Source organism: Peromyscus maniculatus, chromosome 1 (assembly GCF_049852395.1).
Source record: "Peromyscus maniculatus bairdii isolate BWxNUB_F1_BW_parent chromosome 1, HU_Pman_BW_mat_3.1, whole genome shotgun sequence".
Lineage (NCBI taxonomy): Eukaryota > Metazoa > Chordata > Mammalia > Rodentia > Cricetidae > Peromyscus > Peromyscus maniculatus.
In genome coordinates this window covers 144,786,011-144,798,540 of record NC_134852.1, presented here as the reverse complement: position 1 = coordinate 144,798,540, position 12,530 = coordinate 144,786,011, and the positions used below count along the sequence as shown (strand labels likewise).

General features: G+C 45.9%; 1 protein-coding gene across 5 annotated transcripts in view; it reads left to right on the top strand.

Annotated features, from left to right (window-relative positions):
• C1H10orf90 (chromosome 1 C10orf90 homolog) overlaps window positions 1-12,530 on the top strand; it is a 234,928-nt gene that overhangs the window by 152,021 nt on the left and 70,377 nt on the right. For all 5 annotated transcript variants that reach the window (XM_076554347.1, XM_076554328.1, XM_015995841.3 and 2 more), the window contains exon 3: window positions 8,728-9,844. In XM_076554347.1, coding sequence (XP_076410462.1) covers window positions 8,728-9,844 — 1,117 coding nt within the window. The remainder of the gene's footprint in view (window positions 1-8,727; window positions 9,845-12,530) is intronic.

The window sequence follows — 12,530 nt, the reverse complement described above, 5'->3', positions numbered from 1 at the left end:
TGCTTTGCTCAGCCTGCTTTCTTACACAGGCCAGGCCCACCTGCCTAGGGATGCGCTGCTCATAGTGGGCTGGGCCCTCCCACATCAATCATTGATCAAGAAAATGCCTCACAGATACACCCATAGGCCAATATGATGGGGGCATTTTCTCAATTGAGATTCCCACTTCTCACATGGCTCTGGTATATGTCATTAACAGAAACTAACCAGTGTAGATGCTGTTTTGGCCCCCAAGATGTGAGATGTAGTTGTTGGCATTCAAAGCCTGTTCTAGAGAGGCACGTCATGTTTACTGTGACAAAACTTCAACATGCCTTGATGTGCTTGATTTGCTCCCTGGGAGCAGAGCAAGTACACAGGGTAGAAACGGGTAGGGGTAAGCAGGAGGAGCTGTGGACCACAGGAGGAGCTGTGGTCGCTAGAAATAGAGGCTGGGGAAGGAAGACTTGAGTCTGGGAAGGATGGGGGCACTGCTGAGATGGATTAATACTTTTAAAAGAAAGAATTTAGGGCTAGAGAAACAGCACAATTCTAAAACTTTTGCATAGCACACACAGCCCTGGGTTCCATTCTCAGCACTACAGAAAGGAAGAATATGTTCATGTTCGAGCTGACCATAATCCCCTTCTGTTCTCTATACTGAGCTGGAAAATTCCAGTACTGTCCTATTGATGTCAACACTAGTCAGTGTTTGATTGTTAATTATGATGCAGATCTTTGGGGCCATGTGGCCAAATCTCTGTCTCTGTCTCTATCTCTGTCTCTGTCTCTGTCTCTGTCTCTGTCTCTCTCTCTCTCTCTCACACACACACACACAGGGAGAAGGAGAGGGAGGGAGGAAGAGAGAGAGAGAGAGAGAGAGAGAGAGAGAGAGAGAGAGAGAGCGAGAGAGAGCGAGAGAGAGCGAGAGAGAGGAGAGAGTTGCTCTTTGTGACTGAGTCATATCCTAGAAGTCACACCTTCTCAACATCTGCTTTGGAATTGCCTGGATCATCTAATAGTGTGACTTTCTAATTTTCCTCCTAACCAAGAGCTTTGAAAGCTTGTCCTGTGTGTGTCGTAAGGCCACTGCCAAGTGATGAAACACACTCCGGCAGATTCTCCTGCCTGGGTTAGGGCCCTAACTCTCAACCTCTCTTGAGAGCCTGTACAAGACTGATGACTTCCCTTCCAAAACACATCAAGGAGAGAGAAGATGGGAAGCCATGCCTCTCATCAAGGAGAGAAAGATGGGAAGCCATGCCTCTCATCAAGGAGAGAAAAGATGGGAAGCCATGCCTCTCATCAAGGAGAGAAAAGATGGGAAGCCATGCCTCTCATCAAGGAGAGAGAAGATGGGAAGCCATGCCTCTCATCAAGGAGAGAGAAGATGGGAAGCCATGCCTCTTCTGCCAAGTGGTTGTTTAAGAGTAAAACATGGAGCACAATCTCTTCTTCGAAAACACTACATATGAATTCAAGTTTTCCTTACACTAAAACTCATGACAATATCATGTAGAAACTTAGGAAGTTAGGGGCTTGGAGATGACTCCGTCATTAAAGTATATGCCTCACCAACATGGGGACTTGAGTTTGGACCCCCACCATCCCCCCAAAGCCAGGCATGGTGGTGTGCACCTGTGACCCCAGCACAGGGTGTGGGGCAGGAGAGGAGCTGCTAGAGTTTACTGTTCAGTCAGTTTAGCCAAATTGCTGACCTCCAAGGTCAGTAGGAGACCCCCTTCCCAGAGAGCACAGAGAAAGACACCCTGGTTCAATCTCTGCCCACCCACCCCCCCACACACACATGTATGCATGCTGGTGCATCTGCACACATGCAAATGCACAAATACAAAAAAGAAACTTACAAAAGCACAGAAATGTATACAAAAGAAAATATTGCTTGCATATCCTTTCCTTAATTTCCCTGTGTTTAAAAAATCGGCATTAAAAGTGTAGATCAATTTTCATGGATTTCTTCTGTCATGCACTATTCCAACATTCCTGTGTCATTTAAGGGGTTTATAATTTTTATTTTTAATTTCTTCAGACTATAAGAAGCAATTACACATATCATGAATTACTAACTGCCTTCCCCCTTTTTTAAGCATTGATTCTTGTTGGTTTCCAGTGGCCATGAGGAGGAGGGAGTGGGGACTTGTATTTAATGGGAACAGAATTTTAGTTTTATGAGATGGGTTCTGGGGATGGATGGTGAGGGCTGCCCGGCATTATAGGATGCATTTGACAGCAGGGAAACATGCACTTGGAATGCTTAAGATGGTAACTCTTGTATCTATTAACCATAATAAAACACGGGAGAAAGGTTGATTCTAGCCAGCATTTTACTGCTGCTACTCACCTGAATTCTCTAGTCTTTACTGACTGCACAGAAAGACAATGGCTTCGTGATGAGGAACAAACAAAGCTCCCATTTCCCATTTGTTTTGAAGCCCCGAGTCCCCGTTGCTTCTCTGCAGAGTAAATGCAAGTCTGAATTGCCCTTGTATCCAGGACACAGTAGTGCTAGGTTGATAGATTACTCAGCAATGATGCTTCCAGGTCTGCTCTATGAGGGTAAGCAGGTATGCAGTGGGTGAGGGCAACAATGCAGAGGGTATCTGTGAGGAGATAGATTTGAATCTGAAAAATAGAGTCATAGGTGGCAGAGCTATACTGGAAAGGAAAGAACTGTCTTACCCAGGGGGGAAAATGCATATTTTAAAGGTACAGATCAGACTGCATGCTTCTCCTTCTGAGATATAAATTGCTGCAGGAAGGAAGTCATTTTCACCTCAGTGGCTCAGGCTAGGATTGCTCTGAGTATCTGCCACTTATCTCCCTCTTATTTCAATTTAGGAAATGATGCCCTTCTTAGTCACATGCCTTAAGGCATAAATAAAAAGCAAACACAGTCGATAAGAAGCATGAAAACAGTTACCAGCTCTACAAAATCACGCTGGAAACATTTAAAATAAATCAATACCTTAAAACATTTAAAAGAAATCGATAGCAGCATCTATGAGCAAGAGATTGCAAAAATTATCTTAGAAGATGCTGGTCAGCAGACGGTCCATTGCCAAAGCCAGACTCAAACCCAGCCTGGCTGTCACTCACCTTGAACAGGCATCACTTTCAATATCTGGTGGTTCTCTTCATCCTTTCAAATCCAGCTTTACATCTTTTAACTTTATTTTACATGAAAGATATCTCTCTTCAAAGCCACCTCTAGTTAACCTTTAGTTAAAAGGCAGGGGGAGTGCCACCCCAAAATAGCTTGATTTGAAACAATCTGTGCTTTTATAATTTGTCCCTTCTCTCTCTCTCTCTCTCTCTCTCTCTCTCTCTCTCTCTCTCTCTCTCTCTCTCTCTCTCTCTCTCTCTCTCTCTCTGTGTGTGTGTATGGCTGCACTCATCTGTGCATGTAGAGGCCAGAGGTTGACATCAGTGTCTTCCTTGATTGGTTTCTACCTCGTTTTTGGAGATAGGGTCTTCATTATGTTGCCTGGACTAGTTGGCCAACAAGCCCCAGGGATCCTCTTGGTTCTGCTTCCCTAGTGCTGTGGTTACAGGCACATGCCTTTACGTCCTACTTTTTCCTGTGGGTGCTAGAGACCCAAACTCAAGTTCCCATGCCTCTGCGGAAGTGCTTCATCAACCAAGCTGTCTCCCCAGCCCCAGGTTGCATATTCTATTTGATTATCTATGGGTCTCAGTGAGAAAATGAGATTTGATGAACAAAACTTGCCTTTCAGAAGCATTGTGTATGATAAAGGGTGAAAAGTCCCTCATTTTCTTTTTAATTTCTCTAATTTTATTTTGGGGATCTTTAGTGAATTGTCCAATGATTGTCCTGATCATTTGGATATTGCCTCCAAGCTATTAATTCCAAGAGACCACAAAGGTTTCTGTTACTCAACATTCACCTAGCATGTAGTATTAATAGATGTTCAATAAATATTTGTCATCTGAATCATTAAGCATACGGTTTGCCTATAACTGTAATGTTACAAACAACACCAAAAAGCAATTACAGGCAAGAATAAGTTGGATGAGATGCCTCTGTTGGTTTGATCATGTCAGTTATCTATTAATTTCTGCTGAGTCACAGGAAAAGTAATTTATACAAATGCTTGTAATAATTAGTGTTAATTGACAATTTGACAAAACATAGTATCACCCGGGAGATGGAACTCAGCAAACTTTTGGGGGACTCTCTTAAGTCAGCTGGCATGGGAGGACTCATCTTAATTGTAGGTAGCACCGTCTCATGGATTGGATCGTGGGCCTCTTTACCTTGGACATGGTGTGACGAGCTACTTCTAAATGCTGGACTGTACCTTGAACTTTGAACTAAATACACCCTCCTTCTTTCCCTCCCTCCCTCCCTCCCTCCCTCCCTCCCTCCCTCCCTCCCTCCCTCCCATTACTTTTGTCCTGGTATTTTATTACAGCAACAGAAAAGAAACCAAAGCGAGGCTTTTGATTTGAGAGACACTGTCACACTGTCATCTCTTTTTGTCCTTCACACCTTCTCTGTGAAGAAGAGAAGGCAGACAATTTTTCCTGGGCATGGTGCTGGCCAGCATGTATTCACCCAGGAACAGTGTCATCCCGAATAACACAAGAGCTTGAGAAATAAGTTCAGATTCACACTTCTCATTAGAGCTATTTCTTCTTTCTTTTGATGGAGTCAAAAGCACAGCCACACTTTCCAGGCCTCAGGTAGTGAAAAGACAGCTGGCTTTTTATCCAGGCTCTTCTAGGCCTCAAGATCCTTTTGGAATGATGCCCAAGGCCTGTGGCCCCAAGGAAGGCCTCAGCAAGTATGTCTGGAGCTCTGCCTGGAGGAACCAGACTGCCATTGCCAGTATCAGGGTCTTTTCTGTGGAGCTCCAAGCTGAACTGCCAACTCTTTATTCCTAGCAATACAGTCATGCTAATTCCAAGGCCTAGACTCTCACGTGATCCTGGGCCCATGATGGGGGCCTTTGACACGTGATTCCAGTACCAGGGAGGGTGCGTCTTAACAGACTCCATTTCAATCTTCTTCTTACATTACAGCTGTGCAAATCAAGGCTTCTCTGAGGTCTGGGGCCTCTGAGAACTATGACTCAGGATGGGTCTCAGGTCACCTAAGTCAGCTCAACCTCCTTCCTCCATATCCATACACCCTCAAGGGCCACCCAGGAGCTGGTTACAAATGCAGATTCTAGACCTCACCCCGACAGGGCCTGATTCAACTTATGCCTGGAGATCGAGGTGTTCAGGGATCTCTGCCCCCACCCCATGAGATTTTCGAGGGAGGTTGTCACTAGTCCAAACTCGAGGAATCACTACCCTGCAGAGTATGAGCAGGTTCCTGAGCTGGGTTTTGATTTTTCCTCCAGAGATCAATGTCAAAGGAATTCCCACTGGGTATGATTACACCCATCATGGGGTGCACAGGAACAATTATTATCAGCACTAAATTTAACTAGGATGGGAGGGACTGTGTACTGTCAAACGGGCGCCAGGTGCACCGTCATTTTCTTGTATGCAAATCACAGCCGTGAGTGTGCTGCAGGGAGAAGGTAGAGTAGCGGGGTGCCACAGAAGCACAGGATGCAGGGAGGGGGGTCCACAGAAGCACAGGATGTGGGGGGGGGTGCCACAGAAGCACAGGATGCCGGGGGGGGGGTGCCACAGAAGCACAGGATGCCTGGGGGCAGTGCCACAGAAGCACAGGATGCGGGGGTGGGACAGTACCACAGAAGCACAGGATGCCTGGGGTCAGTGCCACAGAAGCACAGGATGCCTGCTGGAGACACAGAAGCACAGGATGCCCGATGGAGACACAGAAGCTTGAAAAGCACTGACAGCTGCCTCCTCCAGCCAGTTCTGGCCTCCTAGAGTCTACTGGTTTGTCTAAGGTGGATGCATGGGCTTCTGGGTTTCACTAGCTACAGGTCATTGTCTTGTACTGTAGTATCCGAGGTGCTAGGGAGGCATCTCCATGCACACCTGGAGACTCCATTTGACCTTGAGCTGTGAAATGACCTTGAATTGGAAGGTGGCAGTGAGGCTGGAAGGGAAGCTTGAAGGAAGTTTAAAATGGACTCCCCGTTTCTTCTCCCATCTCCAGTTATCTTTTGAAATGTGAAACTTCTCACATATCTTTAAAAAGAAAAAAGGGCACAGAAACCGAGGAAATCGGACATGGTAGCACATGCCTTTAATCTAAGCACTTGGATGGCAGAGGCAGGACAAACTCTGAGTTCAAGGCCAGCCTGGTCTACATACAGTGCTGCTTACTGGCTTGCTCCCCATATCTTGCTCAGTCTACTTTCTGATCACACCCAGTAACACCAGCCAAGGGGTTACACCTCCCACAGTGGACTAGGTTCTCCCATATCAATCATCATTCAAGAAAATGGGTACTATAGACGTGCTTATAGGCCCATCTTTTTTTTTTTTTTTTTTTTTTTTGGTTTTTTTTTTTTTTTGGTTTTTCGAGACAGGGTTTCTCTGCGTAGCTTTGCGCCTTTCCTGGCGCTCACTTGGTAGCCCAGGCTGGCCTCGAACTCACAGAGATTCGCCTGCCTCTGCCTCCCGAGTGCTGGGATTAAAGGCGTGCGCCACCACCGCCCGGCTCATCTTTTTTTTTTTTTAAGTAACAGTGTTTTTCATTTATTTTACATATTGACCACAGTTTTCCCTCCCTCCTCTCCTCCACTTCCCTTCCCCCATCCCATCTACCCTCTTCCCCATCCACTCCTTCTCTGTCTCCATTCAGAAATGGCCAGGCCGCCCATGGACCTGAACAAAGCATGGCACGTCAAGTCGAGGCAGGACCAAGCTCCTCCCCTTGTGTCAAGGCTGAGCAAGGTTCAGCATGGGGAACAGGTTCAACCTATAGGCCCATCTTATGGAGGCATTTTTTTTTCAGTTGAGAGTCCCTTTTCCCAAATGACTCTAGCTTGTGTTGTCATTGGGTTATGTGTAGAGTCCCATGTCCAGTCTACCATGTCCAGGTAGAGGAGAACACTCAGCTATTTGAATATTAAACCTGAGACAAAGAAAACACAAATCCTAACCTTGTTCCCCTACATCTTGGGAAAGGCAAAGCCCAGGCTTTCATGGTACCTAGGCCCACCCCTTGTGAATGCATTTCTTCGAGATGACAGTGGGCCACCTGTGACCCTGTTCATGATCCCTATCTCACCTACATCACTGGGGTGTGGGGGCAAAAAGCCCCTGTACTCCACCATCGAATCTCAGGCCTGGGGAACCTGTGCTCCCAATGTTCTAGGTGATGCTGGGGTTTGAGATCTGCTGCCTTGAATGCCGAGCACCCCAGTGATGCCTTTTGGCTTCCAAGGCTAAAGTTTTTACCATTATCTCAGGGGCTGTGCAGTTCTGTACACAAGTTCATTTTAGACACATAAAAAATGGGACATGGCTCTGTGTGCACTAAACACGGGGCTGTGGTCAGCCTTCTGCAGCACTCAACACACAAGCATGAAGATACAGCAAGAGCACAGGGATTCTCCTCCTTGATCCTAAGCTGGTTAGACACGGTGCAAAAAGGCACCGTGCTTCATTCTGTACACAGCCGTGATTTACATAAGGACTTAGGAACTGCTAATTAGGAATTCCTTGATCATTTACAAAAGCTCCTCACAGAATAGCATCGACCTACAGCTATACTTTGCATACTGGTATACATCCATTTTGGTACACCCCATCCTGGTGAGAGAAGCCAAACTGATTGGCTAGCCTGGGAAACTGAATTTGGGCATCTGATTTCCCTCATCTTGCTCTCTGAGCATGGACTTCGGTGAGGCCAAGCAAGCAGAGAGTAACTGGTAATTCCAGCAGCAAAGGTGGAAGACGGTGAGAGAAGAAACTAGGGAGGTGACTCCTTGTTACCACATCTACTGACACTGTCAACACAGGGCTGACCCATGGCCTATCACTTCCCCAACTCCAGTTCTCAGCCTCCTTGATAATTTTGCCTCCCTTCCCTATCAAGGCTGTGAGATTTTTTTTTGAGGTTCTGGGGTCTGGCAGAAGTGACTATCACAGTCAGAGGGTCTCTACTAATGGAGCACAAGGCTAGTAAACTAAGACCGACACCCTGCTGAGTGAGTCCATCCTTCTCCTGATTAGGCTAACGTGTCTGGAACACTACTTCCTCACAAACATACCTAGGTTTCCATCTCTTCAGAATGCTCAGATTTGGTATCAAGAGTGTGTAGACTTGAAGTTTCTCGTCCCACTGGACCCCACGGTCCCGCAGCCGTTTATGAAATAATACTCAGAGGCTTATATTAATTACAAACTGTATGGCCTATGGCTTCAAGCTTCTTGCTTCCTGGTTCTCTCATCTTAAATTAACCCATTCCTATTAATCTATGTGTTGCCATATGGCCATGGTGTTACTGGTCTGCTAGCATCTTATTGCTCCTTTGGCGGCGGCTGACGTCTCTCTCAACTCTGCCCTTCTCTCTGTAGCTCTGCTTGGATTTCCCACCTGGCTGTAAGCTTTCTTGCCATAGGCCAAAACAGCTTTATTTATTATCCAATGGGAGCCATACATATTCCCAGCATACAGAAAGACATCCCACAGCAAGAGTGTCTTGAGTCAGCAAGGCTTTACTGAGAAATCTAAGTGTTCCTTCCCCAGCAATCTCATGACCCACGAGAATTCACTGATTATTCCTGTGAACTCCTGGAATAATTCAGATTTTTCTGCCTGTTTTCTAGGAGACATTGGCATCACAAAACACAAAAATGATATCACCTATCATCATTTCCCAGCTGATTGATGAGAAGAAATCGATGGAAAATGGAGCCGTGTTGCCTCTGCCACAAGCAATCGTTCAGCCTCAGCTGTGTCCCATGAAGCCAGCTTCGGCCAGGCGCAGTGGCGTGAACATGCACAGGCCATTTGCTCCAGACAGATTGGGAATTCTGACTCCATCAGACGAGCAAGGACTGGAGATAGAACCGCTGTCCACAGGAGACAACCTAGGCAGAGGCCCCCACAGAGGGTTCTCATCTATCACCATTACTGCCAGACGTGTGGGCCCTCCAGCCAACTCCTTGGTGTGGGACACTGTTAGGGACCCACTGTGTCCCAATTGCAGGGCCAAGGATACTTTGCTCCAAGACGCCCCAGCTCTGGCCAGTGGTGTCCATCTATGTCAGCACAATGGATCCTTCACCTGTACAGAGTTCCCTAGCAATGGCTCCATAGAAGGGCTAAAGGTTCCCCAGGCTCACACAAGGCTGTGTGCAAGGCAGGAGTACTGGGTCACCCACATGGATGACAAAGAGGACAGTTTTTCTTCAGACAGTTCACCATCAAGAAAAGTCCCACTGATGTTCAGTTCCTGTGTCCACCTCCGGGTGTCTCAGCACTGTCCCAGTGCCATTTACTATTTGGACAAGCCTCTTTCCGTCCCTCTTGAACAACCTCAAATTGCTAGCCCCAAAATGCACAGGTCTGTCCTGTCTCTGAGCCTCCGCTGTAGTTCCCACAGGTTAACAGCAGATGGAGTAGACAGCACAGCTAATGGAGAGCCAATCAGCAGAGCCCTGCCCCAGGAGCTCTTGAAGGGAAAGCAGCATCTCCTAGGTCCACAATGGGGCCAGCCCCACGAGGGTCACTGGAAAGAGAGTCCAGCCTTGGTGCCAGCACATTTGGGGAGTGGCACATACCCTAGGACTGGCTCCCCTCCCCTGGAAAATGTCAAATTTGCAGATGTGGGAAGGAACCAGGTTCCAAGAAGAAAGGAGAAAGGGGACTGTGCAGCATGTCCCACCAGCAACCATGCCAACCAACTCTCCATCCATATTCCTGGCTGGAGTTACAGGGCAGGTGAGTAGATGTCCACTTGCTGGAGGGTGCCCAATATCAGTGTTCAGCTAAGGGAGTGCTGTTGAATTTCTTCTGTACAACTCATCCCAGGAGATCTTTCGCATCAAGCATTTGGTCATCTCTGCCTCAAATCAACAACTCATAAGTTGGTGCTGATGTCTGATTAGAAAGATGTTCTCATATGAAACATTTATAGATAATGAGAGACCTTCACTCAAGTTCCCTATCCCAACAAAAGAGTGCCAGACCACACATGCAACCCATAGCAAACAGTGGCTCCCATAGCAGCTGGGATAGAGCGTGCTCACATCACATTCCAGAACTGGGGGAATAGAATAGAATGCCACCCACACCCAGATTTTTTTAAAGCTCTTCAGGGATTCAACATCTGAATATTGGGGGGTTTGTCTAGAATTCTAAGGTTTTTACTTTTTTTTTTTTTTTTTTTTTTTTTTTTTTTTTTTTTGGTTTTTTCGAGACAGGGTTTCTCTGTGTAGCTTTGCGCCTTTCCTGGAACTCACTTGGTAGCCCAGGCTGGCCTCGAACTCACAAAGATCCACCTGCCTCTGCCTCCCGAGTGCTGGGATTAAAGGCGTGCGCCACCACCGCCCGGCCTAAGGTTTTTACTTTTAAATCACATCATTGATAAATATGTTAGCATCGACATTTAAAAACTACACCTGCGTTCTATAATGGAATGAAGCATGTGGGCATTAGTGTGTGTGTGTGTGTGTGTGTGTGTGTGTGTGTGTGTGTGTGTGTGTGTGCGCGCGCGCATGCGCGCGCGTTGGGGGGTGGGTAATTACAGCATGTTTTCTAATGGGAAAGTTGGAATGTTCCTTTCCAACCAGCAGCAAAAGGAATCATGTGGCCTGGGTTGTGTCTAGAGGATGCTGGCTGGGATTTGTTACTATTTCTGCTATTTCAGGGCCAGACAGAATTTCCCAGGTGGGCTTCCCTGAGACCCTTTGGCTTTCAGGAGAGGAAGTGAGTCTGTCTTGGAGAGAGGGAAGTGGCACAGATTTCTCTGTCTCTGAGTAAACTTCTATTTTCAGTTGTACTTTCTATGAGAGTGACTGGTTTATGAGTCATGGACTTTCCACTTGGGGAAAATATTTAAAAGAAATAATAGTAAAACTGAAAACGCAGCATATGCATAATAATTTTATAGTATGACTTTTTGTCCATTAAGCGTTTATTAATTAATAAAAATGACCATGAAACACTTAAAACTATAATGCATGTGGAAATGTTAAATGATGTAATTAATTTTAACAAGTGTAGATATATTGGATGCTGAGAGAACTTTAAAGTAAGTTCGATATAGCTTCTGGGTTGATTAAACGATGGAAATGCCTGAATCAACAGACTCATTGCATGCAGGAAGACGTAAGCAGCCGTTCTGTGTTACAAAGATAAACTCCACTTTAGTATTTAAGGCAACTGCTCAAGCTGAGCACTTCATCTTCCTTATTGATGATGATTCCAGAAATAGAGAAACTGCATTATGTGGTGAGCACGACTTGATGTTCCATCTCATGGTATAGAATAATCACTTGGATTTTTTAGAAAATTTCACCAAAGGCCCTTTAAAAATAATCAGAGCCAGATCACAAAAACCCATCTCAGAACAGAGTGGCTTCCCTATGGCTTGTAAAGAGACTGGCTGTTCCTGTCAAGGGTTTTCTTAGGTGGGTTAGAGGAGGTTAGTTCTGCCTCCTGTGGGGCTGACATCCATCAGAATAGTAATGTATTGTAGAGACTCACATTTAGAACCTGACTCTAAATCTCAGGGTCTCATCCTGTCATTTGAAGAAAGCCGCAGAGGAACCCTGAGCATATTCTCTTATTTTCTAGCTCAATGAATGTGGACAGTGACACCACTGCTCTGAGCTTATAGCATTCACTCAGTAATTAGTGCTCTTGAACGTCTTCAAGCTTAACTTTATTTTCCATTCTCTATCAGCCCCAGAAGGAATTTTTGAAGGGAAGGAATACATGTGAGTCTCAGCAGTTTCTACCTTAATATCCAACACCACAGAAAACATCAAGGATTGAAGAAACGGACAAAGAAACAATTCCTAACCCTCAGGCCCAAAGGAAAGCAGAGACCCATGTGTCTTTTAGAAAGCTATGCTCTGTTAAAATAGGGGCTTGTTTAGTGTTTGGGACATGTGCTTCCGGTGTGCATGAATGCACAGATATGTGTGTACACACACACATGCACATACTTACTTGGTTTGCATACTCTCTCACTCATATAGCTACACTAATTTTCAGTGGCTATATTTCTTGTTGAATAATGAGAAAGCATGCTACAGAATTCCTGCCTGAAGTTTACAAGCACTAGCTACAATACACTAGTTCTAATGATCCTAGTCTATCCTGATACAGGGCACACCATCATCCCAGGGTGCACTTGCAAGCTCAGCCACTACCCTCACAGAGCCTGTTAGCCTTATTGCAAGTACTCTCAGACCGTAGCAATGCTCATTAAGACTCAGAAGACCTGTGTATCTTCCTGTCCATAACTGGAACAGTATCTGAGGCGCTCTTGATGGCTTCCTGTGGCTACACACACTATTAATGGGCATCATCCTTCTTAGTGTCTGAAGCCAACTCCTTTCATCTAAACTCTTTTCAAGCAGGAACCCCTCTGAGCTCACTTTGCTGACATCCAGCTGCC